At 39.1% G+C, this 24,698-nt stretch overlaps 2 protein-coding genes across 4 annotated transcripts; one reads left to right on the top strand and one right to left on the bottom strand.

The window, feature by feature from the left end:
* Nucleotides 1–951: 951 nt before the first annotated feature.
* washc4 (WASH complex subunit 4) lies at nt 952–13,770 on the bottom strand. Of its 2 annotated transcripts, none has more exons than XM_042410934.1 (33): nt 13,613–13,770; nt 11,573–11,712; nt 11,409–11,462; nt 11,254–11,319; nt 11,059–11,104; nt 10,898–10,965; nt 10,729–10,811; nt 10,478–10,520; nt 10,274–10,377; nt 9,720–9,840; nt 9,404–9,527; nt 9,188–9,315; nt 8,918–9,078; nt 8,710–8,836; nt 8,161–8,286; nt 7,970–8,077; nt 7,733–7,879; nt 7,559–7,638; nt 6,202–6,307; nt 5,804–5,920; nt 5,492–5,660; nt 5,068–5,222; nt 4,910–4,984; nt 4,711–4,815; nt 4,472–4,606; nt 4,047–4,155; nt 3,882–3,948; nt 3,533–3,619; nt 3,021–3,168; nt 2,806–2,902; nt 2,488–2,684; nt 2,190–2,286; nt 952–2,037 (listed from the first exon to the last, which is right to left on the bottom strand). In XM_042410934.1, the coding sequence occupies exons 1-33, from the start codon at nt 13,671–13,673 to the stop codon at nt 1,979–1,981; spliced, it is 3,510 nt and encodes a 1,169-aa protein (XP_042266868.1). In that variant the 5' UTR covers nt 13,674–13,770; the 3' UTR covers nt 952–1,978. The 2 variants fall into 2 exon arrangements, with proteins under 2 accessions (XP_042266868.1, XP_042266867.1); XM_042410933.1 differs by having other exon boundaries at nt 952–2,040.
* Nucleotides 13,771–13,909: 139 nt separating this feature from the next.
* On the top strand, nt 13,910–24,217 carry slc41a2a (solute carrier family 41 member 2a). 2 transcript variants are annotated; one of them, XM_042410937.1, is made up of 12 exons: nt 13,910–14,332; nt 16,141–16,263; nt 16,526–16,977; nt 17,362–17,469; nt 18,568–18,639; nt 18,768–18,912; nt 19,745–19,891; nt 20,137–20,284; nt 21,396–21,475; nt 22,540–22,671; nt 22,747–22,895; nt 22,977–24,217. In XM_042410937.1, exons 3-12 carry the CDS (start codon nt 16,615–16,617, stop codon nt 23,151–23,153), a joined length of 1,521 nt encoding a protein of 506 aa, XP_042266871.1. In that variant the 5' UTR covers nt 13,910–14,332; nt 16,141–16,263; nt 16,526–16,614; the 3' UTR covers nt 23,154–24,217. The 2 variants fall into 2 exon arrangements, with proteins under 2 accessions (XP_042266871.1, XP_042266872.1); XM_042410938.1 differs by lacking the exon at nt 16,141–16,263 and having other exon boundaries at nt 13,910–14,376.
* Nucleotides 24,218–24,698: the final 481 nt, after the last annotated feature.

A 24,698-nucleotide genomic window follows, 5' to 3' on the forward strand; every position in this document is an offset into this window, starting at 1 on the left:
TCTATATGTGAGTTTTGTGCCAGTTGAACATGGACACAAATCTGGGAGACTACTTTGGGTTCCACAAATGTGGACAAATCCTCGCAGAGGTTAAACAGCAACACAACATTGCTCCAGAGCAAACAAAACACTTTCCAGTCTTTGTTACAATTTTGTAAGAAATGTGTACATTTTTTGTTTCTTTGCATCACATAAATTAGTATATGTATGTACGAATGTGTATATATGATTGCTATATATATATATATGTATGTATATATATATATATATGACATCTATTTTGGAAGAAATTTTGCCCTGCCTTGTACCTCGTTTTTATGAGGTGAGCATGGATGCAATATGTGGACGTAAGAGGACATTTCTGGATCTGCTGGACAGGGTGTCACATGGCACTGCGGGCACTTACATCAAAATAAAACAAAATTAAAATGTCATTTAAAGAAAGGCCTGATTCTCAGCCAAAAAAACAACAAAAAACCTGAAAACAAATAAACATGAGGTCATCCCCCTGAGTTTGGAGTCCAAGGCAAAAAAAAAGGGATGTATTTCAGTTCAAGCTGTTTGGACAGCAGTGAACAGCAGCATTTCATAGGAAAAGGAAAACAGACAATTTGTGGAGAAAAAAAATCCAGACCAATCTTGTATTTTCTGAAGTAAAAAGCTTCTTTTCTTTGTATTAAAGCAGAAAAGGCTTTCCTGAATCACTGTGCGTGTGTCTCTTGTTTATTGCTCTTGTGGAAGTCAGGGATCCCTCATGAAGTTAAACCGTTAGGTTTATTTTTGGTGAATGAATTTGGCAAAGGAACACGTTCTCAAGTTCTATGGGCTTGCTTGATATACAGCTGGAAACATCCACAACAAACATTAGCTTGTAATATGTGCTTTGACTTCTTGCAATAATTTAACTTTCAGTTTGAAGGCTTTCAGTATATTCAAGATTAAGAGACTAAATTCTAAGTTAAAAGTGCAAGTTTTATTAGTCTTCAAAGACTTTACAGAACTTCTTCTTCAAGCAAGTTAATTCATGGAATGTAATTTTGACCAAATTATGGCCTTATTATCACATGTACCACATGTTGATAGATATAAAATCAAGAGGCATGTTAAAACTGTAATGATATACCTTCAGTGCTGCAGAGAAATAATGACTCTTCAGTATTGTGCAACACTCACCGGATTGTGTGTTTAGATGTACTATTAATTCATTATGTTACTGAAACACACATCCACGGTTTAGAAAGGCACATACACCTTCACCTATACAATGTATAAAATGAAACAAATTAGCAGTACACAAATATGGCACACAAGATGATGATTTTACATTGAAAAACATTCTCAAGAGTCCTCAATAGTCTGCTACTCTACACAGGCATTAAGAACAGAGCTGCCATTTAAGGCTGTGAACAATCATGTTATCACAATTAGTACACTGAACACCAACAAAGAAATAATGCAGCACTGAAATCAAAACACAAATGCAAATTAGTCAAAGATTGAACCCTGATGAGCAGAGAACACACATGCAGCTGAGAAACTGTAGAAAAATAATCCAGTCTGTCCAGACTGAGTGTAAAAGTATCAAAAGGCTGCGTGGCAAAGGAAAGGATTAATTTTTACCTTACGCTCGTTATGCCAACTGACGTTTTCAAATTGCAGTCACTTGCGTAAATGCTACAAATTGAAAGCCATGGGGATGTTAAATCGATGTTTCTGTTGAATGGAAACAAAACAAAAAGACACTTCCTGCAGTAGCACTTTGAATACAAATTCTTTCTCTGATGAAGATGATCGCTGACATAAAAATCCTACATTCTCCCTCCCTTGTCTGCTGTTTTATCCAGTTTCCAGTCTTTTTATCATCGAAACGCACGTCTTCGTGCAGCTGCTGCTTGAGATCTTCTCTTCATCTTCTATCCATGTGTCTACTTCACTCATTTGAAAGTATTCTCAAGAGTGACAATCCAACACGTGAGCATCACTTTGAGGCAGGATCAGTGGGGGTGGAGCCATCTGGGGTACCTCCTTTAGCAGCTTCTTCTGGTGGAGAAAATGGCATTTAAGTGAGTTGCACACAGACTTCCTCATTCATTTATCAGAAGGATATTTTTATCTATGAAAAATCCTGTACAAAAAAGCCTTGGATTTGCATAATTAAAGACTAATTCATCATCACAACACTGCCTTACCTTTATCCTTCTTCTCCTGAGTCTCCTCGGCTGCAGTCTTGTCCGCTCTGAAGAAGATCCGGGCGCTGCTTAAGGAGAAGTGGAGCAGCTCAAACTCCTGGGGTGAAAGGAGGACAAAAACGTTCATCGTTAACAAATATTCTACATGCTCCACGGCACTTACGACACTCATCTGCTTCCGTATAGAATCCATTATTTTAAAAAAAGGCAACAGCCCACAATAATTAAGAATCACATGAAAATGGATAGATGGATGGGCTAAAAAGTCTCAAGATCCTCTTGAAAACAGAGACTGCACCTGAAGGTAGACATCCAGCCTCTTCTGAGTGAGGTTCATAGTTTGCAGTAACTTTTCATCCTGGCTGGCGGACTGCACATTTTGCTCCTTCACCACGGCGTTCATCTCTTTCTTGTACTTATCTCTGACAGCCTGGAACCAGTGCAGCGAGTCAAACTCCAGATACTGGTCCAGCAGCTTCAGAATGTATGCAACACCTGAGAGGAAAGAGAGAGTAAGTCAACAGCCAAGCAGTGGTGCAGAAGTGTAGATTTAGTTAATGCTGCGCGGTACACGCTGCATCCAGTTATGTGCAATTTATTACTTAAGCCCACTTGCCCATAGCAAAGCCATCATCTGTAAAAGCAGCTCCAGTTTTGTTCTTCTTGTTGAGTTTCTCTTTACAGCTGATGGAATGCTCCACAAAATTCACAGTCTAAGAGAAAGAAAAAAAAACATTGCAGAAAGGGTAGGTAAACACAAACAAATATTAAGAGAAAAGAGTGTGACAGGTAGTAACACAGAAACATATCAGAATTCGTGTTGGCACTGACCAGAGGGGGTACAATCATGTAGAAGTTTCTCAGGTGCATGTTCTTTGCACTGCGAAACTCGGGTGCAAACACTGCCACCAGCATCTTGAAGTACTCCGTCCCCTCGGCAGAGTTGCTGGTCAGATCTCCCAACACTGAATCCAGCACACTGGGAATGACAGACAATGTTAAAGCAGTACTGTGCAAACAATAAGAGATGTTTCATTTACATTTGTCAAGCTGTGGTGCCCCCTGTGGGTGTAAAAAAGAGAAATACATTGAAAATATCTTAACATTATTTGACACAACTGAAGCATGGTAGTTTGTGTCTACTCGACAGAAATATTTGACTAAAACTGACTTTAATACCAACTGGAGCTGACATCGGATTTAAAATAACCCTAAATCTATATACACTAAAGAAATATGCAGTGATCTACAGAAAACTGAGAAATAAGGGCATGCTAGACAAAGACTGACATGCAAGTGATATTTTAGAGTTATAAAGTGCAGCGTTTTCAGCCCTACAGTACCTAGCAGCTCTCTGGGTCTCTTCTGACAGTCCCTCCTCTTTCACCAGCTCCTCAAAGTTGACTATATCCTCCAGGTCTGGGACAAACCTGAAGAAGACAAAAAAAAACCAAAACACTAATGAGATGCGACATTAAGGACTTCAGTGACCACATATTCAACAGTGAGGTGGACATTCCTACATTTTTATTTATTTAGTTTATTCTAACTTTACACTTGGGGTGAAAATCTCAATGATGCATCCAGTTATGTTTTCTCAGCCAGACTCAGCGTAAGAAGATAAGAGCTTAAATTTACAACGTAGGGAGTAAAATCTATAACACGCCGCTCTACAACAACTCTCTCTTTTACCTGATAGCACTGCTGCAACAGTGGAGGCCTCCAGAGCGGATCATACGCACGTAACCCATGGCATTACCTGAAAGAAAACAGGGTAAAAATGGTGTTGGCTTACATTTGCCTGCACCTGGATTGTACGAAAAGCACAGAGAAACATGATTTATGTGTTTTTCTCACCAATCTGGCTGATGAGCTGTCTGAACTGGTCCAGGTAGCTCTGTCCATCAGGAGTGATGCCCAGTTTCCTGATGCCACGGTTAAACTTCTCGGCTCGCTCAAATGGATACTACAAAAAAAACATGGACAAGTTAAGCTGAATGATAGCTGACAGAAAGCTAAGTAGTTTTAGTAATAACACCGTTTCTAAAACAGGAACTTCAGGGGGTTATTACAGACAGATTGGTCAACTGACAGAATCTGTTAAATCTTAAATCAGGAAAATCTGCTCCATGAACAGAAAGTCTAGAGAAGCCCTCGTTTGTCTGTGTCTGTTAACTAAACTAAAACATTTTCTGCAAAATTCACCATCTGTCCATTTCACTTTGTTTGTGTAACTGGTTTGATGAAATTAAATAATGTACAAAGACAGAGTATTTTCTAACCTTCTGATCAGACTGGTCCTTTGTTTCTCTGAAGAAGCGGATGTCCTTGATGAGTCTGGATTTGATGTGTTCGTCGTACATAAACTGACTGAAGATGTAAAACTTCTTACGCAGGAACTGGTAGGTGAAATTCACCTGATGAAAGCAGGAAGGAGAAAGAAGAGCTCAAGTGAACAATGGAGACGCACAAAAAAATAAAAAAAAATAAAAACACACCGTTGCCATTCCTGTAAACTCACCGTGGTGTTCATGATGCCTGTGCCGTGGGTGCGGATGGAGTTGGCGATGTGACGGATGTTGATGGTGTTCAAGTGCTTGTTGTTACTTGCCTTCTCTATGAAGATCTGTTACAAAACAATTATTTCAGTAAAATCTGCACACATACACGGGCAACAGTGCTGCTCGGTTTAATGGAGAGAAGATAAACATTAAGGCTACCTGGTTGTTGAGGTTATAAAGGTAGCGAGAGACAAAAACGTGGATGTTCCTCATGATCTCCAAAACATCCAAACCCTGATGAAAACACACAGGAGATACAGTTAATCGACTGTCATTAAAACCTCTAATCATGATGTGTCAGGTGCAACCACACAGACCTGCTCCAGGGTCTGGCTGGGCAGGTGCGCCTCTGTCATCGTAAGTCCGTAGCGCTGCGTGGCGAGGTTTCTCATCTCGCTGTAGGTGGCCCAGTCGTGCAGAGCAACTGTGGTCAGGTTGTAGAAGGTTTTATCCAGGTAGTGGGTCACATAGGCTATAAGGACATTTGAAATCATATTAGAAATGTTAGTGACACCATCTGAACACCAGATTAGACATTTTCAGCAGTTGGCAGCATTATACTTTACACCTCTTTCAATTGTAACTTATTCATTCAAGTTAGGGCAGTAGTTCCAAATCTATTTTTGATGAGAGAAAAACTTTAAAAAGCTCCTGTATCCAAAACAAAAACTGCCGAGTTATTCCTTGGCCCAGGGAAACAGTACTGAAAATAACGTGTGTGTGTGTGTGTATTTTGAGCACCTTTGATATGAATGAAACGGTTGAAGAATCGGATGGGTCTGAGGGAGAAGAAGTGGGCCAGGTCCTTCATGCCAACTTTGAAGGGGTTCCTGTCATCCAGCTTCAGGTGAGTGTGGACAGAGAGACGCAGATCCTTCTCAATCTCCTTACACAGCTTGTCCAGCAGGTGCTACAAGAGATAAATGCCAGAAATACAGAAAATAAAACAGGTTAAGCACATGTGCACTGGAAACAAGGAGATTGAAGATGTGATTGTGACTCTAGTCATTTGTTAAATGTGTGCAAAAAAAAAACAAAAAACACACTTCTCACCTCGTTGAAAACATCCATAATCTCCTTGTCGTAGCTCTCCAGTAGCTGGTCACATGACTCCATGTGTTTGGCGTACAACATGGATGGCACACTGTCCCTCAGCGCACTAAACATATACTGCTCCGACCAATCACAGGTGTCATCCAGGATCGCAGAACATCGGAACAGCCGATCAACACAAGCAGAAGAATGAAGTAAAAATGAAAACAAAGAGACAACAGCTTATATAAATGATCTTCCATGTGTTTGAAAATTCGGCAATCACTCACTGCTTGTGTTAAATTGCCTACTACTGTAACCACTATGTGATACTTGAGGACAAAAGTTTGAGCTTTCTCCTTGTGTCGTCTCAAGAAGAGAGTGAATGTAATATGTACATCGGGGGCCATTCTGCTTACGTGTAGTCGTGCTGCGTCCACGGCGTTGTCGTATACATCATCTAGGTAGATGGGAAACACAGCTCGATGCCAGTAAAGGAAACTGCAGTCACACTGAAGCTTGACCCTGAGGAGCAAAGGAAAATAATCCTTAATCTTAAAGTATCTTTAAGTAGGTCAAAGAAATCGCCGGAGAGCTGTATAAATTTAATCTTTGACGATCACCTGCCAAAGTAAGGAGTGGGTGTTTGAGATGCCAGCCTTTTAATGATCTGGTTGTATAAAGTGTTTGAACCTTATCTCAAACCCTGCCTCTGCCAACTACAGTGTATGTTTTGAGACAGTAAATCACTGACTTTCTATTTCACCAGATGTTGACAGCTGCCTGTTACACTGGCTCAGCATCAAGGAGTAGCATCTTAACTTTTGGAAGTTTTCTCCACTGCCTGTGTAACATATGCCTCTTGCATGTTACATTAAATACATTAATTGTGCTTTAAATGGTCACTATGTCTAATAGCAAAATCTTTCAATATAGAATACAATTTTTTTTCAGTAATTTTACCTTTATTTAATAGTTGTAAGGTGTACATATTTGTGTTATTTTCATTATTTTATGCTGTTATCTTATATTTAATATTTGATACTTGGCTTCATAGTATCCAAGGTAACGATGCAGCTATGGGAACCAGTCAGACAGGGCTTGTATCCCCCCGGTGAGTGCGTGACTATTAAATGGAAACCTGTAAATAATAATGTATAGCTGACCTGAGATAGACTTTATTACTAATTATAATTATATTGACATTCAGAGTGATTATCTATGTGAACTGATTCATCTGTATCAATAACGTCTTTGTGTAATCTGTAATATAGTGAGTTTTTAATCCTGGTCAAGGTTAGACCGTTGGCCCTGTAATTTGTTATTTAACGGTTATTAAGCTTTGTCACAGAATTCATTTATTAGTATTGTAAGTTTCCTTTGATTATGATTTTATTTATGTTAAATAGTTTTACTCAGACTGGGCTTGTATCCCCCAGATCCTGAAGTGTTTGTAAGCAATAAACAGACATCATTGAATCGACATCAGAGCTGTCTGGGTGTTTTCGTTAGAGTCAACTGACGTTAGTAACTGTCAGCCGTTAGTCCACCATCAACATCACAACATAACGCAGAGACTGTAGGCTGTCACTATTATCAGCCATTTAAAACAAACTTAACTTAACTTATTATAAACTGTGAGGCTAATATAGTGCCCCGTTACACCTGGACGGTTAATTACTTTCTCAGCTCTTTGGCAGATGAAGCAAAAAAAAAAAAGTATTGTGTAATGCAGTGACAAGAAATTTTGTTCAACGTGATCACAAGGTCCCCCACCTCTCACTCAGCTCACTAATTAGATCCAGCTTCTTCAGCACAAGCTGCAGTGGAAGCAGCTCCTCATCTTTGAAAGTTTTCTAGAAGAAAGCAACAGATTGTCAATGTCAAATGAAAAAGGGAAACAAAAAAAAAAGTCAGGATCACATTAACCAGTTACTCCTCCCAACATACCAGCTGAGTGCCGACACAGAGAGCCAGAGACACCACAAGGCGTCGCTCCTTTGTGCTGGGTCCATTCAGAGCGTTTTCTGCCAGCACCAGAGATGACAGCACATCCAGCCGCTGCTCGCTGTACTTCTTGTCAGAAATCACCCTTTTCTATGGAAAGAGAAACATCAAATCATGCAAGATGAAGACAGTGATGACCCTTCAAACAATGTGATTTATTATTTGTGTATTTGTGCGTACCTTGGCCATGCCAATGGCGTTGAGGGCCTGTGACTGCAGCTGCTGAGTGATGTGAGAAACGGAGTCTGCCACGACCATGGACCGCCTGTGAAATGTGTGCTCCACAGCCTGAGGGGAGAGTCACATCACATGTTGTACTTCATTAAATTTACAGACTCAAATGGGTACTGGTAATACGCACGGAGACACACCTTTAGCAATTCAACCAGTCGACACAGAGCTTTGACGGAGGTCTTGGTCATGGGCCGCTGCATCGACATGTACATGTTCATGGTGGTCTTGATGATGGTGCTGATGCTGTATGCATACAGGATACCCTTCGAGGGACAGAAAACACAAGAGTGGGCTGTAAGTCAGTGAAAGCTCTCACCTCTTTGCACAGACTGATCTGCTCATCACTTCCTTTCCTTACAAGTTTTAACTGTTAGTATTTAAAGACAATACTAACAATACTAATACTATACAACAGTTAAAACATGTTTTCAAACCAAAGATATCCTGACAATCCACTTTCTGCAAGTATATTGCTGTTTAACATGATATACGCTTCCCGGTGCGCACATATCTGGCAGATATTGATCACTTTCTGAGGTTGACTGGGTAAACCTAATGTATCTTTGGTGCTTTTACACCTGGATTTAAGGAAGTACTGGACAAATGTTATGGCTATGTGATGAGCTGGTCTGCTCTGTAGTCCTGCCTGCGGAGCCTCACTAGGGGACAACACTGTCAGTTCTTACCTGTACAAACACATTACACCTGCTGTTAAGGTCTTCTGCCAACTTGTCACTTTTATGCTCCTTAGACAAGATGGACTCCATCTTCATCATCCAGGAAGTCACAAACACATAGTAGGACTGAACATCCCTGAAGAGAAACAATCAGATTCTCAAATCTAAAAATCTGCTTCACTCAAAGTAACCGTGACTGATTTGGTACCCCACTGACTTTGTTAGGGTCTGAGCTCTCTGCTGCAGGTAGGTGTCTCTCTGCGTTCTGATGCCCTGAAGACTCTTCTTATCTATCAGTTTGGCCGCAGCTGGGACCTTAGCGATGAGGAAAGTGTCAGGAAACCAGATAATGTTAGCGGTCAGAGTGACAGCTGGGACCTGGAGGAAAGGCCAGACATGAACATACATGAGAAAGATGTTTACGCCCCTTGAGATCAATTAGAAATAAATAAGGAAGGAGAGAGGCAAACCAAGAACATTACACTACCTTTTTACAGACATCTAGCAGTGCTTTGTAGAACTTTTTGTCGACGCTCCTGAAGATGTGAAAGTGAAGAACAAAGAGACCGCAGACGCCAGCATATTTATCTCTCTGGTCAATCTCTGAAGGTTCACCTGAAAACCACAAAAGGCATAAATCACTTTAAAGTTGAATCATTGGGTTCAGTTGTGAAGTCAGTCTATCCTCAGAAGAGAAACTGACCAATCTTGGACTCAATATTGGTGAATATGGTGCGTATGTTGAAAGCAAACTCCTCAGCGAAGGCACTGTTTTTGGCAACAGCTACTCCTTCCCCAGGATCATCGAATCTCTGCTCCACACAGGCCTGTCACACAGTCACAGATATGATGAGTTGTTGGTGCTCAGAGGATGTGAACAGAATCAAGTACTCTGTCTTAAAAAGCCACATTTACAATTGTAGAACTTTATCTCTGTTTGCAAAAAGACTCACGGCAAATGCCTCATTACATCAACCTGAGAAGAAACTGCAACATAATAAAGGCCTGAATAAAGTTACCTGCAGTATCATGCCGTCCAGCAGCTGTCCCTCAAGCTTGAGCAGGAGCTTCTCAAATGGTTTCAGTTTCTCTTCAGGGATGGAAAATTTTCCAGGGTTATGGTGCACAGACTTCAATAATCTACGACAGAAGTACGCAGTTACAGAAGACAATAGACTATATTGATTATCTATTAAAGCATGTTGTATGTTAAAACAGATCGTAAACTTCACATATTATATTGCTTAAAGCGAGGAAATTAAGTATAAATGCAGGTAGAAAATAATACAAAATATCTTTCTTGATCCAATTTATATACATATGTTTAAGTTAAGTAGATGTAATACCTAAATATAATAATTGGGATGCATATTATTAATGTTTTGCTTTGTTTGCTATTCCAATAAAAAGACATTTTTTAGTTATTAATCACAAATTTGACAGTTTTTCCAGGCTGTGTCACTTTTGTCACTTACTAGTCATCCAGATAAGACAAATGTAACAAAAATGTGCTTTTCTTAAGCATTTCCTTCATCTGACTGGTTGTAACATTTGTATGTGAGCATGTGTTCACCTTTTATACATCTTCCAGTGATCTTTTAGTGTGCCGTGATTTTCCATAATCTCATCGAGTGTGAGCAGCACCACTAACAACTCCCCGAGGTGCTCATACACTATCTGCAGAGGGAGAGAAAAACAAACATGGTGAGAAATGTTTAGAAATATAGAGGATAGAGACCGAGGACATAAATAAAACTCATCAAAGGTTAAAACTCACCTGGAAATGGACACCTGATGACTCAATGATTTTTGCTGCACCCCTAAGATAAGAGATGACAAATGCTTTAGTAGAGTGTTTTTACATTGACACCAACTGCCTGAGTAACCAGATCTGCAGTCTGTAAATTGTAGTTTTCTCTTCACATTAATTGCAAACAGGATCGTTGCACAATGTGGGCATTTAAACCAATTCAACAAGAACAGTGCATTCACTGTGTAACATTACTGGCTTCTGTTCATGGATCTTACTTGTTGCTGTTGTAGAGGGCAGCCAGCTGATGAATAATGTTGACGACCACTTCATAACATCTTGATACAAAACAGGACAGTTCCTATTAAAAGACAATGAGAGAAGACATCAGTGTTTTTGGATTTAAAATAAATTACGTTGTGACTGTTATGATTATTTGTTGCCTACCTGTAGGAAGGAGATGAATCTGCCCATCTGAATCTGGGACTCTCCTTCAACAACACTGGTGTCAGACACTGTAACATAAATGCACACACAGGTCTTATTTTTAGCATTTTATCAGGAAACAAACTCAGGATAAAAGCAAATAGTAATTGCTGACTGATTACCTCCCTCTCCATAGTACAATAAGCCATTATAGAACTTGGTTTCTGCCTGCAAGGGAACATGAATATTAAACAGAGTCAGGATACGTATATTATGGTAAATAACTAACAAAGGATACAAACATCCATGTGGGGAGATGCTGTTTGATAAAACACTACAACAAAAACCAACCAGAGTGCAGTGTTGACCATTCTTACCTCATACTTGAGCTTCTTCACTTCACTACAGAGGGCAGCATACACTGTAATGACTTTGTTCAGGACCTGCACAGCCGACATATTAACAGTGATCATCCAAAAAAACAAAACAAAACAAAACAAAACTTTGTGGATATAAGACTTAAAAACTTTACCTTGTTGTCTGTTTTAATTAACTCCAATAAGGAAGACTGCTCATATGGGAGAAGCTGAAAGAGGGTAGAACAGATTGGGAAGGAAATTACACAAGTTTGAATTGTGTAAAGCTGATGTCAGTCTTTTCAGGTTGATGTACAGTGGCTGGTTTTCAGTGTGATACCTTCAGGGCGATGGGGTCCAGAGTGAAGTCCCACACATCTCCAATAGAGTCATCCAGAGCCTCCTCAATGCCCTTCAGCTGAGATGTGTACTCCTCCAGAAATTTGCTGTAGTTCTTCAGTTGAACCTCTGTGTGTATTTCTGTAGGGTGGAAGGTTTGATTGAGGACAATTGTTGAAACTAACATTTACTCAAGTATTGTACTTAAAAATTTTATCCGTGTTCATGCCGCAAGTTAGATGAAAAGATTGAAACCAAGAATCTTCTGGTAGGTGGATTATGTTAACCTTTGGACCTTTGTTTTCTGTCTCTGTGCTACGCTAATGCAGCTGTTGGGTGAAGCTTCATATTTAAGGAACAGATATGAGACATGTGGCATCAATCTCATTGTCTAACTCTCAGCAAGAAAGGAAAATAAAACCTTTTTCCATAATGTTGAAACTATTCCTTTAAGTACAATGTACTTCACTAGAGAACTTATATTTTCTCCTATTGTCTATTTGTATTCTACAAGTCCGAAGCAAACATTGTTCTACTTGACAGCTATGAGTACTAGTTACTTTTCAGATCATTTTTTTCTCCAAAACATGTGATTATCTTACAAAATATGATGTACTGTTCTCACACAAACACAACACCCAGTAGTATATAAAATAAATGAACCCCGCTTTTCCCTCCTGAAACAGCTACAAAATGCTGCTTACATATTAATGCATGTGTAATAATCCAAAAAAATAATATATATAATAATTTAACTCTCTTTTGATAGACTTATATGAAATTTTGAATGAAGCAGTTTTACTTGAAATTAAGTATTCTGATGTTACTTGTTTTGAATGTGGTTATCATGTAGAATTACCACACAAAATGACAAATACTTCATGCAAGTAAAGGTCCTGCATTCTGATTATACTAAAAGTACAGAAGTATTATCAGCAGAATATACTTGAAGTATCAGTGGTGGAAAAAGTATTCAGATGACTACTTCCACCCTCCACTGGCTGATGCTGGCTTGAGAGTTAAAGGACAGGTTCATTATTTCTCAGGTCTGTCTTAAAACAACAGTCAGGTGTTCATATGAACACTGAAAGAGGTTTTCCTCGCTGTAATCATTCATCCTGTTTATACTGGATATTAACAGATCCCCTTCAAATGTGCTTTCAATGTAAGCGATGGGGGCCAAAATTCACAGTGTGTCCACATAGTCATTTTGTGCAAAAATGCATTTAAAAGTGTATCTGAAGCTTATATGAGGTTGCAGAAGTCTGTTAGTCATATCAAGTGGATGATCTGCCACATTTACAGTCTTTTTAGCATCAAGTTCCCTCTTTGTGTTTCCGCAGACAGTGAACAGGGTGTTAATACTGTACATAACCACTGTAAGTATATAAAGTACTGTCTTTTTTGACCATTTAATATTTATCTCAGCACTCTTCACTTCTTTGCACTATTTGTATCCTGCTTATAGTTCACAGATACGGTTTCACCTGTTTATAGTCATTACTTGTGTATATTTCTGAAGATTGTTGTGTTGTTGCTTTGTGAAAGTACATGAGAGCCATTAAACCAGAGTCAAATTCCTTAAAATAACTACTCAAGGCCCTTAACTAAATATTTATATTCTATAAGCCAATTCAAACGTTACTGTTGTTGGCAGGTTAATCTTAATGTAACGTTATTTGTGCTGTTGTACCCTGTACAACTACTGGAGTGTCGTTAGCCTGTCAAACCGATCAGCTGTATGTGATGGATGATGATAAACAGCGTTGGCTAAAATGTCTCTGTCACTTAATTTTATGAATTTACCTTTTACATTAACTTGCCTGAGTAAGCTGGTTGTTCAATTTAAGTACACAGTACGTGAGTTAACTCTACAGGTTAATGTTTATTTGCAATAAACAGCTAGGAGTTGCTTCATTCCAGCAAATACACGGAGCCCCGTGGCTACACATCTTGCTAGCAGCGCCTGCTAGCACTGGAAGCTAATGTAGTTATCAACTTTAACACGTCTGTGTTAAAGTCTCTGCAGGTCAGAACTTACTTTGTGAACCGTCGTCAAAACGGTCAAACTCCCAGTCTGGTGCGATGGTTTCTACCGCCATAGTGCCAGCATAGGTGACCCAAAACACTGCTGTTACAAAGTGGGGCTACATAGTCCCATGATGGGTCTTATGATTTTGTGAATGGTCGCTAGTGCTCATGGGAAACGGAGTCCAGAAGAGCTGTCACTGGGAGATAGCTAGATTGCTAGATACATAGATAGGTAGATAGATAGATAGATAGATAGATAGATAGATAGATAGATAGATAGATAGATAGATAGATAGAGGTTGTGTAATCGTGTAGGCTATAAGTTATGCAGTTATCCATGCACTCCATACATTATAAACATTAAATAAATGAATAAAAGAAAGACAATAAACTCCATGTGAAGAAAGAATAACTGTACAACATTCAACTGCTATAACACAGTCACAGGCAAACGTTAGACTACTCTTAACAAATGACTGTCAAAGATGTGTGTGTGTGTGTGTGTGTGTGTGTTAGTATGTGTGTGTGTGTGTGTGTGTGTGTGTGTTATGCAGGCTATAGAATATGCAATGCATGCTTTACACGTAATAGGGGGGGTGAGACAGTGACAGTTACGTGGTGTGTGTGAGAGCGAATGAGTGTGTGTGTTTGTAGGGGGACTGTGAAGACTCAGCACATCATTCAGAGGATGACAGAGGCCACGAGGAAGAGTCACGGTCAGCAGTGCAGGGTGAGAATAGACGCTTCTTCTTCTCCCATAGTTTCATATTAACGGTAAGGCACTTATTTATTCCACTTTTCGACTTCAAACTATAGAGCAAACATTGTTCAAATTATAGAATTAAAAAATACTGGCATGTTGTTTCATTATTAAGAGTCTGTGTTAGCAGAGACGCTGGAGATACGGAGACATACCAAAAGTAAATTGGCATTGCAAATTAGTTTGAAATGTGAATTAAAACTTTCGCTCTGGTTCTTGTTTTAGCTTGAACCCTGTGATCTTGATCTTAGAGACCATTAGTGTCTAACTGAAGAAAGCTTTTCATTATATTGTGTTTGTTTGATGTATCCTGCTTCCATTAGATACTCTGGAGCATCATACAGTGGTGACTTTCTCACAGATCTGTGGGTCCAGCAGTTCAGGTCCCCTTTTAGAAAACACTAAATACTCTTGAAGGATTTGAGAAGTTTTTACTCACAACAGTTAGTTGTGGCTTTGCTGACCGTTTTCAGGGTTTGATGATTGGTCAATTGATGATTTTGCCTATTAATTAAACTATTTACATTTTAAAATTATGTGTATTTTCATCAAAGTTTTAGTTTCTTAACAGACAAACTTAACTAGTTTAAATATACGGTAAAGCTGCTATTCTTTCAAAGTTTTTCAACAGCCTGAAGCAGATTCCTTAACTCGATTTTTTTTTAAGTCTGTTTATTGGATTTTTAAAGGACAGGTATAAATTACAATGGCAGCACTCTGTGTTAAACATAGAGGCAGGATAAAGTAATGTCCAGTTAAAAAAAGCACAAGGATTAAAAAATATATATGGTTGTATACAATAGAACAAGCAGCAAACAAAAGGGAAAAATGACATTCATTTATTAATTTTAAATAATAAATGTTATTCAGGAATAGAAAAACAAACAAAAGACAAAAGACAAAACAGAAAGTAGCATTGGCAACAACAGTGATCCCAATGATATGTGAATGTAATACAGCATGAACAGGACGTTATCACGTCATGTCAAGCACATGAAGTGTATGAGTCAGTTCACTTCTGCCGGGATGTCGATCATTTGTTGAGCAGCGGTTTCCAGATTTTCAGGAAGACATTTTCCTTATTGGCAAGTTTGTATTAAAGGCTAGACTCAGATTTCCATTGTTGTAGAATGAGGCGTTTCACTAGCAGAGTGCAGAGTGAGATGGCCTGAACAATGTGATTATCCATGACAGAGTTCACAGGTAACCCAAATATGACGAGAAGGGATCTGGTGTTATTGTTTTACCATAACCCTTTGATATATAGTCAAATATAAGAGACCAGAAGGAGTGGCGCTCGGGGCATACCCTGTATCCTGTTTGCACTTGTCACACAGGGGGGAGACGTTAGGATATATAGTTTGGAGCCTTGATTTTGTGTAATAGAGTCTATTTACAACCTTAAATTGTATAAGTTGATTTTTAACATTTATGTTGTATACAAACTGTTATAAATCTATAGAAGTGTTGTATATCTTAATTATAGTTACCCTCCATGTATTGTCAGTGATTTCAGTTTAGCTCTTCTGCCCAAGCTTACCTTAATTTAGCATCAAATAATACAACATCGGCTTGCAAGGATGAATATAAGTTCCTAAACTAGTTTTGATCAATTTTAATACACAATGTTGACAAGTATGTTTTTTTGATGTGCCCAGTTTAGCAGATTGTGTAAAATTTTGTAGGTACTCTCTCTTACCTCTTATAACTGTAGCCTCAGCTGTTTTGTACCAGGTCATCTCTTAGGAATTTCAAATGAAGTCCATTGTCTCTGTCAGACAACATGACCTCAGTGCTGCTGATGGGAAACAGGCATGAAGAATGATAATGCAGGCGATCTGTGCCATCAGATGACTCTGAAACAGCCTGATGCAACAGCAAAGTTTTCTACACTCCAGAGAGTCAGTTTTTGTTTGTCTGATAGAGTTTTTATAACTATTTAATGCTGAGATGTTTTACTGTGGCATTCTCCAGCTAATACTACTGTTATACATCCACCAATTCTTTATTACTGTTTTATTTCTGCTTCTGTGCAGTTGATGTTGTCTTTTCTGACAGAAAAACAGCCTGTATTTGGGGACATTTCTGGTGTATGGTGGTACATGATACTGGCTCTGGGTTATTCTGTTGGTGAGCTCATTGTTGGTATTAATTTTCCTTTAGGCCAACTGTTTGTGACCAGTGTAGGCGCTGCTGTTTCTCAGGAGCCGGAGCAGCAGGAATAATATCCTGCCAAGACCCAACTTAACACCATGGTTGTCAAAGGGTCAAAGGATGAGCAGACGTCCCCAAGTGGCTCTGTGGGAAGAAGCCCCAGCCAACAAAACAGATCGAACCAGCCCTTACCACAGCATTTGGGAACTCCGCAACATTTTACTTCTAATGAGACTATTTCACCAGATTACGAGCCACGGGAGTACACTGAGACAGACTCTCTGCTCCTAAATGAACACTATAGTGGGTCAAGGTTCAGTGGATCCAATAAGGCAAAGAGTCCAAATGGCGCTGGTGTGCCTGCTGAGTCAGTCTGCTCCATGGTGCTGCAGATACTGGTGCCATTTCTGCTGGCTGGACTGGGAACAGTCTCTGCTGGGATGCTGCTTGAAGTGGTTCAGGTGAGGAAACGAGGGGAAGGCAAAGAAGACACAGAAGTGGTTTAGAGATTTAATCATCTCCTTGGTGAGGTCATCATTTCTAGTCCTTCCAAGTGCCTGGTAGCTAAATTAAGTTGAATTAAATTTATGCATTGAAAACATTTTTTTGTGAAGAAGTAAAGATGAAGAGAGAGGAAACAGGTATAGAGGAAAGAAAGATGAGATTCTGCTGCACAGAGATGAGTTAGAGGAGAAATAAGTGGATCATGAAATGAATAAAAACTAATCTGAATTTCAAAATGGACGAGTTTAGTTAAAGTAAACATCACCTTAACTTTAAGAAAGGTAATTTACTGTGTGTTGGTGTCGACTATATTTATCACTGTGTGTGTATTTTTATGGCAGAGCTGGGACGTGTTTCAGGAAATCACAGAGATCTTCATTCTGATTCCTGCTGTATTAGGCATGAAGGGGAACCTGGAAATGACTCTGGCCTCCAGACTCTCCACTGCTGTGAGTGTGGGCACGAGAACATGCGCACACACACACACACACACACACACACACACACACACACACACACACACACACACACAGAGAGAGAGAAGGCCAGCAATTTAATCAAATCACACACTTACCATTATATGCACAAAAAGTGACTTCTCGTCAGTAATCTATTTATAATATAAATACCATAAGGAATAAGTCATGTGCTAAGAAGATTACACGCAGCATAAAGCAACATAATGAAGTGAACGCAATGAAATAAGTTGGAGTGAAAGTGAATAATACAAAAAATGATCGAAAGGTTTAACTACAGTCTCTTTCTCAGAATTATATTTCTGCCCCTCTTGCATCATGGGTTTTCTGTCCTTGTGTGAAACTCCTCACTGATCTGTGAAGACTGTGGCAGCAGATCACCTTGCAGCACAATATCCTCCTGCAGGACACATTAATGCTAACAATAGTCCAATAATTGTGAAATCATGTTTTCCTGTTAAAGGAGATACTATAATACTAAAATGTTGTCATGGTAATCATTCATTAACATGTTAATCATTCATCTATATCTTGTATCTATTGTGTTCTGTGTTAAGGTTACACTGTTCCTAGGCGACAGCTTAGTCTTGAGATTGAACTGTACAGTAAACAAGTAATTAAGCTTTCCATTAGTATTATTAGTTAATTACTTTATGGTTTAATTTCCCCTTAAAATGTTTTTTTTGACTAACACAAAATTCATGGCTCATTTTTGAGACATTTTTGTCAGCCTATTATCATCTTTGTGCTTTGTTTGGATATTTGACATATACTGATGTTTTATATAGATTAGAATTACAAACAACACCTAACAAGTCATCAGATATTACAGTCTTATTTTCATTGCCCAAAAGCAGTCTAGCAAGTTACATATTTAGGAGGCTGTAGATGTACAATTTAGTTTAATATTTAACTGTTAAATTGGATTTTTTTAATATCAAAAGTGTCGGTGTCACTACAAAGATGAGAAATATGTTAAATGTTAAAATACCAAGGAAAAATCTCAGTTGAATTTTTTTGCTTTGCTGTGTACCAATAACAACATGAACAACATTTATCTAATGTCGTCAGGTGAATGCAGGAAAAATGGAACTTGTCAGAGAAAAGTGGATGTTGATCATTGGGAACCTGGCACTCAAGCAGGTACATTAATGTCATCTATTAAAAGCATGTGACTAATATGTATCACCCACCAGTGAATCATATCCGTATCATTAACAGTTTATTTACATCATTATACTCTAAAATACTGGTCCAAACTGTTTTTACAGCTACAAGCCACAGTGCTCGGCCTTTTAGCTTCCCTATTGGCAATCTTGTTGGGCTGGATGGCAGAAGGAAAGATGCCCTTTAATCACGCAGCGCTCCTGTGTTCAACCAGTGTCTCTACTGCCTTTGTGGCTTCAATGTTGCAAGGTAACAACACAACCTGCCATCACCTCTCTCCTCTTTCCTTCACCTCTTCTTGAGTGTAAAAAGTTGAGACAGGTGCAACAACACACCTACACAGATCACCATTAGACCTATTCAACCCTTTTTCCATCCCACTTGTCACCCTCCTTTCTTCACCTGCGACCTCAGGAATCCTCATTAAGTTTAATTAGCTGTGACACATACATTACACATTTACAGGCACTGGGTAGCCCTGTGTTTCTATGAAATCCATTCTGCTTCTTCTTTCTCCTTTTTTCTGTTCAGAGACAGCCTTCTACATTGCATCATTCTTCACTACTGACTCTGTGTTAGCCTATAGTACCAATTAATTCTTTCATTTAGGCCCCCTAAAGCTTCAGTGTATTTTCATAGCAAAGATACCTAAATACTTGCACATTCTTATTTGAGAAATGTAAACAAGAACATTTGGACTGTGGCATCAGGCATCCAAATCAGTTCTGCTTGAGGTTTATCATTTTTTGCTGCAGAATGCCTTTTGATCAATCTACACTTTGAATTTTGTTATCACAACAGTTACAGAGGCAGAGGTGTTGCTAGTGATTAAGGGCTGGATGCCCCCCTTTACTTTCCTATTTACCCCACACCACCTTTATTCTGTTTATAAGTACAACTGAGAGGAAGACATGTAAATGAGGAACTGAAGGTTATTTTGTTCCATTTAGGTTGAAATGGAAATAAGATAAAGACTATCAGTTCTCTATTTAATCAGTTATTTCTGACAAAATTATCACCATTAGGACTTATTCCATGTCACCTCAGATTAAGAACTCGCCTTGACTTTTATTTTTCCCAGGTATTATCATGGTGGGAGTGATTATTGGCTCCAAGCGGATGGGAATCAACCCTGACAATGTGGCCACACCCATGGCAGCCAGCTTTGGGGATCTCATCACTCTTGCCTTGCTGGCCGGCTTCAGTCAGTGGTTTTACTCCTTCAGAGGTAAACAAGGATGTGAACAAGATGTATTGGTGGGACTATCTGATTCTGTAACACACACAGTAACAGAAACAGTAATACACAAGTCGTTCCAAGAGCCAGAAGTCATGTCATTCTCACTTTTGGCCAACAGATGGCAGTTGTGACCCTTGATCTAACACCTCCATAAAGCCCAGAGATCCAACAAGGTTTTAGATTGAACCCTGGTTTAAAATGAAGCAATAAATAATGACCTTTCCTCTTGACAGAACTGTATCCCTATGTGTTGTATCTGGTGGATCTGTTATTCTTGTGCCTGATCCCTCTCTGGGTGGTCATCTCCTCCAAACACCCGGCCAGTCACATCCTGCTCTACACAGGCTGGGAACCAATCATAACAGCGATGGTCATCAGCAGGTATTCACCTCTGCTTTAAAACCCGGTCATTTCTTCCTCTTTATACACGCATTCAGAGTACTTGCCTTTTTTATACATTTAGCTGTTTTGTAAATGTTGAAGTTCATGATTACTGTAATTGTTTTGTAGTCTTATCACAGGTTTTTACAAGGTTGAGTATATTTTTGTATATTTTTGTTTAAAGAATTAATGTTATGTGTATATTTTTATTCTATAGCCACATCAAAGACAAATATCCACTGCAGTGTGATGGAAACTCTGATATACTGAGCTATACATTTGATAGATATAAACTGAATTTAGGCTCCATCCCTCTGCATCATGCAGGAAACAGAGAACACCTTGAAGTTTAACATTTATTGAAGACAGGCCTTCAGAATCAAAGATACATCAATGAAGTTCTGATAACACAGATGTACAAGAGCTTTCATAGAATGTTTACTGCCCTGGGAGCGTTTTCCCCTCTCCCATAACAGTTCAGTATACTGATTCTTGTCTCTATATGGTTAATGACATGGTCAGCAAGTAACTGTGAAAACAGGATACCTGTGTGGCAATCTCCCTCCTATGAAGAAGGACCACAGTTTAACCAAAGAAGGGAGGACAGTTCACTGAATGTATCAAAATCATGAATATACAGTGTGTGCCCTGTCAAGGTCAAAGTGCTGTTGTTTTCCTCACACTTTCTTTAGCATTTAGAATTTTATCCCATCACTATTGGTATATACTGTATTTAGCCTACCCTAAATGCTAACATGCATCAAATGCCACTAAGATCTAAGCACAGGAGCATTTTTTATTAATGAACCAGCAAGACAAACAAATTGTTTCAAAGAAAAATGGTACTCACAACTGATTAATACAATTTAAATGTGGTGTGACAGGGAATACAAAATGTTGAATCTAGCAGTTATGTCCAAACAAAGCAAATGGCTGCATACTTATCCAAACAAATTCATTTGAATGAATTTCTCTGCTTGTTCACTCACACAGTGCAATATCACTTTTTTTTGTTTGTGTTTTGATGAGTGTGTTAATATCTGAAAGTGCCAGCAGTGTGTAGAATATGTAGAACTTATAAAAAACACATTTTTGGTTGTCTTTCTTTTAGTATTGGGGGACTTATTCTGGACAAGACTGTGTCAGATCCAAACCTGGCAGGAATTATAGTTTATGCTCCAGTCATAAATGGTGAGTTGTCCTCTTGGTATGGTATGGTATGGTATGGTGAGTTTTAAAAGTGCATTTATGGACACAATAATGTCAGCATGTTGATGTTTTGAAGGGATAATGTACCACATTCACCATCTTAGTTTTGCATGTTAGCATCCTAAACTAAGATGGTGAACATGGCACATTTGAGCAGTTCTTACAACTCTGGAAAGTTATTATGGCTGCAACTATTTTATATTTTGTCTCAACAATCGCGAGGTAAAAAGCAGAAACAGAGCCTTCATGTTACAAATTGAAGTTGTGTTCACATTATTTTCTGCTCTCTGAAAGTTCTCTGCACTTAGCTCCGAAAAACTGTGATGTCACATTTGTGATGTGAGTAATAAATAGATATTGATCAAAGCGATCACAAACTTTTAACAGTGTATGAGAGTGACACTTCAGTTTGTAGTTTGGTAGTGTGATAATTTACTAAAAATGGTGATGAAACTGTAGAGGAGCCTGTTCATTTTCTTTAATTTCCAAGAGAAAGAAAGACAGACTTGTTTTTCTACCTTTCTTGAATTCCACAGAAACATGGGGACTGTCTCCCCCAAGACCTACACAAACTGACCTCTCCGCCCCAGTGGGGGTCTGACAACATGACACTGGCCAGAATTAAACACTGTGTCAGAACTCTTGGAAAATAAATTATTGCCCGAACTAAAAGCTTAAATGATCTTTGGGGTCATTTGAACTGGAGAAAGGACCAGATAACTCCACACAAGCAGGACTGCTAAACTGTTAAGACTCCCTTTTTGGGTCTCACTTATCTATGAAATGAGTGCAAGCTCACATTCCTGGTAGTTTACTTATGACCATTGTGACAGTTTCTCCAGGTAGGCTTTAGGCCCCCCCCCCCCCCCCCCCCACCCCCACCCCACCAACAATCTGACATTAAAGGTGTGGGATGGGGGGTTTTTGGAAACTATTCGGCCCTCCAACATGCATTTGGCCCCTTTAACCCCCTTTGTCTGGATTAGGTTCAGTCACACTTATGGCCTTGCTGTTGACCCTTCTCACACCTCTTCTTCTCTAATCAGGTATTGGAGGAAACCTTGTCTCCATACAGTCTAGTCGTATTTCTACTAATTTGCATTTGAACTACTCACCTGGAGAGGTTCCTGAAGACCGTAAGAGCTGCTTCAACCCTTGTCGCACTTTCTTTGGTTCAGGTAAAGATCAAAAGTTTAAACCATTTAAATAAGGGTCAGACACACATGATCTGATGTTCAGCTTTGTCATGGCAGGAGCAAACCATCGATCTGCCCAGGTTCTGCTTCTACTGGTCATCCCTGGTCAGCTTATCTTCATATACAGCATTCACTTGTTAAAAGGAGGCCACACTTTGCCCAGCCCTCTCTTCATTGTCGCCTTCTTGTCTGCTTCCCTGATTCAGGTGAGTCAGACATCATAGTCATTTTTCCTTCTGCAGGCTTCATCGCTGCTCTATAATTTCTCTCATGTCTCTGTCTCTCAGGTCCTCTCCCTGCTGTGTATAGCTGACTGTATGGTCCACTGTCTGTGGCGGAGGGGTAAAGACCCCGACAGTTACTCAATACCCTACCTCACAGCCCTTGGAGACCTACTGGGGACCGCTCTCCTCTCTCTTGCCTTTCTCCTGCTGTGGTGCATTGGTGACTCAGGCAGTGTATAGCTTCATAACAAGAGCATGTTTGAGGAAGAACAAACACAATTGAAGATCAGTAATCTCAAAATAAAAAATAGAAGGCCAAAAAAACTGAACATTTATCAGAGTCATCCATTTCTTGTCCACAATTCTTTTTGCCCTTTTCATCTTCATCCAAGTAGTGGCAGTCATTAGCTGCTCCGTCTCCACAGTTTATTCTTCTGACTTCCTGACAACATTGTGTCAGAGGTTTCTGACACATGTTCTCCTCAGGTGAGCGCACATCTTTACTACCAGGCAGCACAGTTTTCTGTATTACAGGATGTTTAAGACATACTCAACACTCATTGCAGTTTCTGTTTCATAGCAACTTGTCAGACACACAGACAAACACGGCTAAAGAATTAACTCATGCACTTAATATAGCAAACCTCTTGTTGTAGGTCCACGGTTTTGTCACTTTTTATCTGTTACATCTGTTTGTTTTTTTAAAAATTTTTGAACACTGAACGGAGGGAAATGAAAGCAGAATTATATGGCCCCAATGTGGAATATAATATTGGTTGATATTGATATTTTAATGTTTATTTTTTAGTGGGCATATGGGAAATCCCAGTGGGCATATGGCGTACATGCGTATCATGCAGGATAGATACATCATGGGGTATACCAATTGCTGATTCTACTTGTTCACTTTAAACAGCATTTGAACCAAAAGTCTGTATTAATTTTGATGAGATCAGATCAATTTGGTCTTCTGAATTACACCTGAATTTTATTTTTGTAGTCTGGATACAATTGTGCATTTGCTGCATTTTTTTTAGAAGTCAGACTGTGTGATGTGATTTGTTACACCACACAATAATGTTTGTGGAGCTTGTAATCCCCTACTGTACATCACAACTGTGGTTTGTTTTCCTAATTCGCAAGCAATTCTGATTATGATATGCAAAATGTGCGCTCCTCTACTTGCAGAAAGTATTTAAAGAAATAAAGGTCTTTTCTTGTGTGTGTAGCGAGCCCCTTCTTCACTTTTGATAATCTTATTTCTTAAGAGATAAGATTTGTGTCTGGTTTTGTAGGGTTGTTGTTTTAAGGGTGTAAAAGATTTCTGCAGTGTGCAGGGACTTAATGTCACTGACAATCTTAAGAAACTGATCAAAAACTTTATGTTTTCTTGCTCTACTGTAACTTTATTGTAGACTTTTATTAAATCAACAGTTATCTTTACTCAGTTGTGTTGAGGGAGTGAATATCAGATTCAGGTTGAGTGTCAAAGTATTTCTTTATTCATGCATGGACTGTACTGGACTGGACATGGACTATACTCAAATAAGCATCTCATCAAGAGGACTGTGCACTGTGTAGCTGAAAGAAGATAAATTGTCTGGCTGTCTAATGAGGAATGTGTGATGAGTTTAGGATCTTCATGACCTCTGCTAACAAGAATGCAGTTTTATAAGAATGGCAGAGCCTGAGGACGCTGATGTCACTTTTGCGTATGTGCCAGGAGAGATGAAGTAAATCACATGGTGTATAGATAGACTATAGGGTTATCCACACACACACACA

This window comes from Thunnus maccoyii, chromosome 5 (assembly GCF_910596095.1).
Source record: "Thunnus maccoyii chromosome 5, fThuMac1.1, whole genome shotgun sequence".
NCBI lineage: Eukaryota > Metazoa > Chordata > Actinopteri > Scombriformes > Scombridae > Thunnus > Thunnus maccoyii.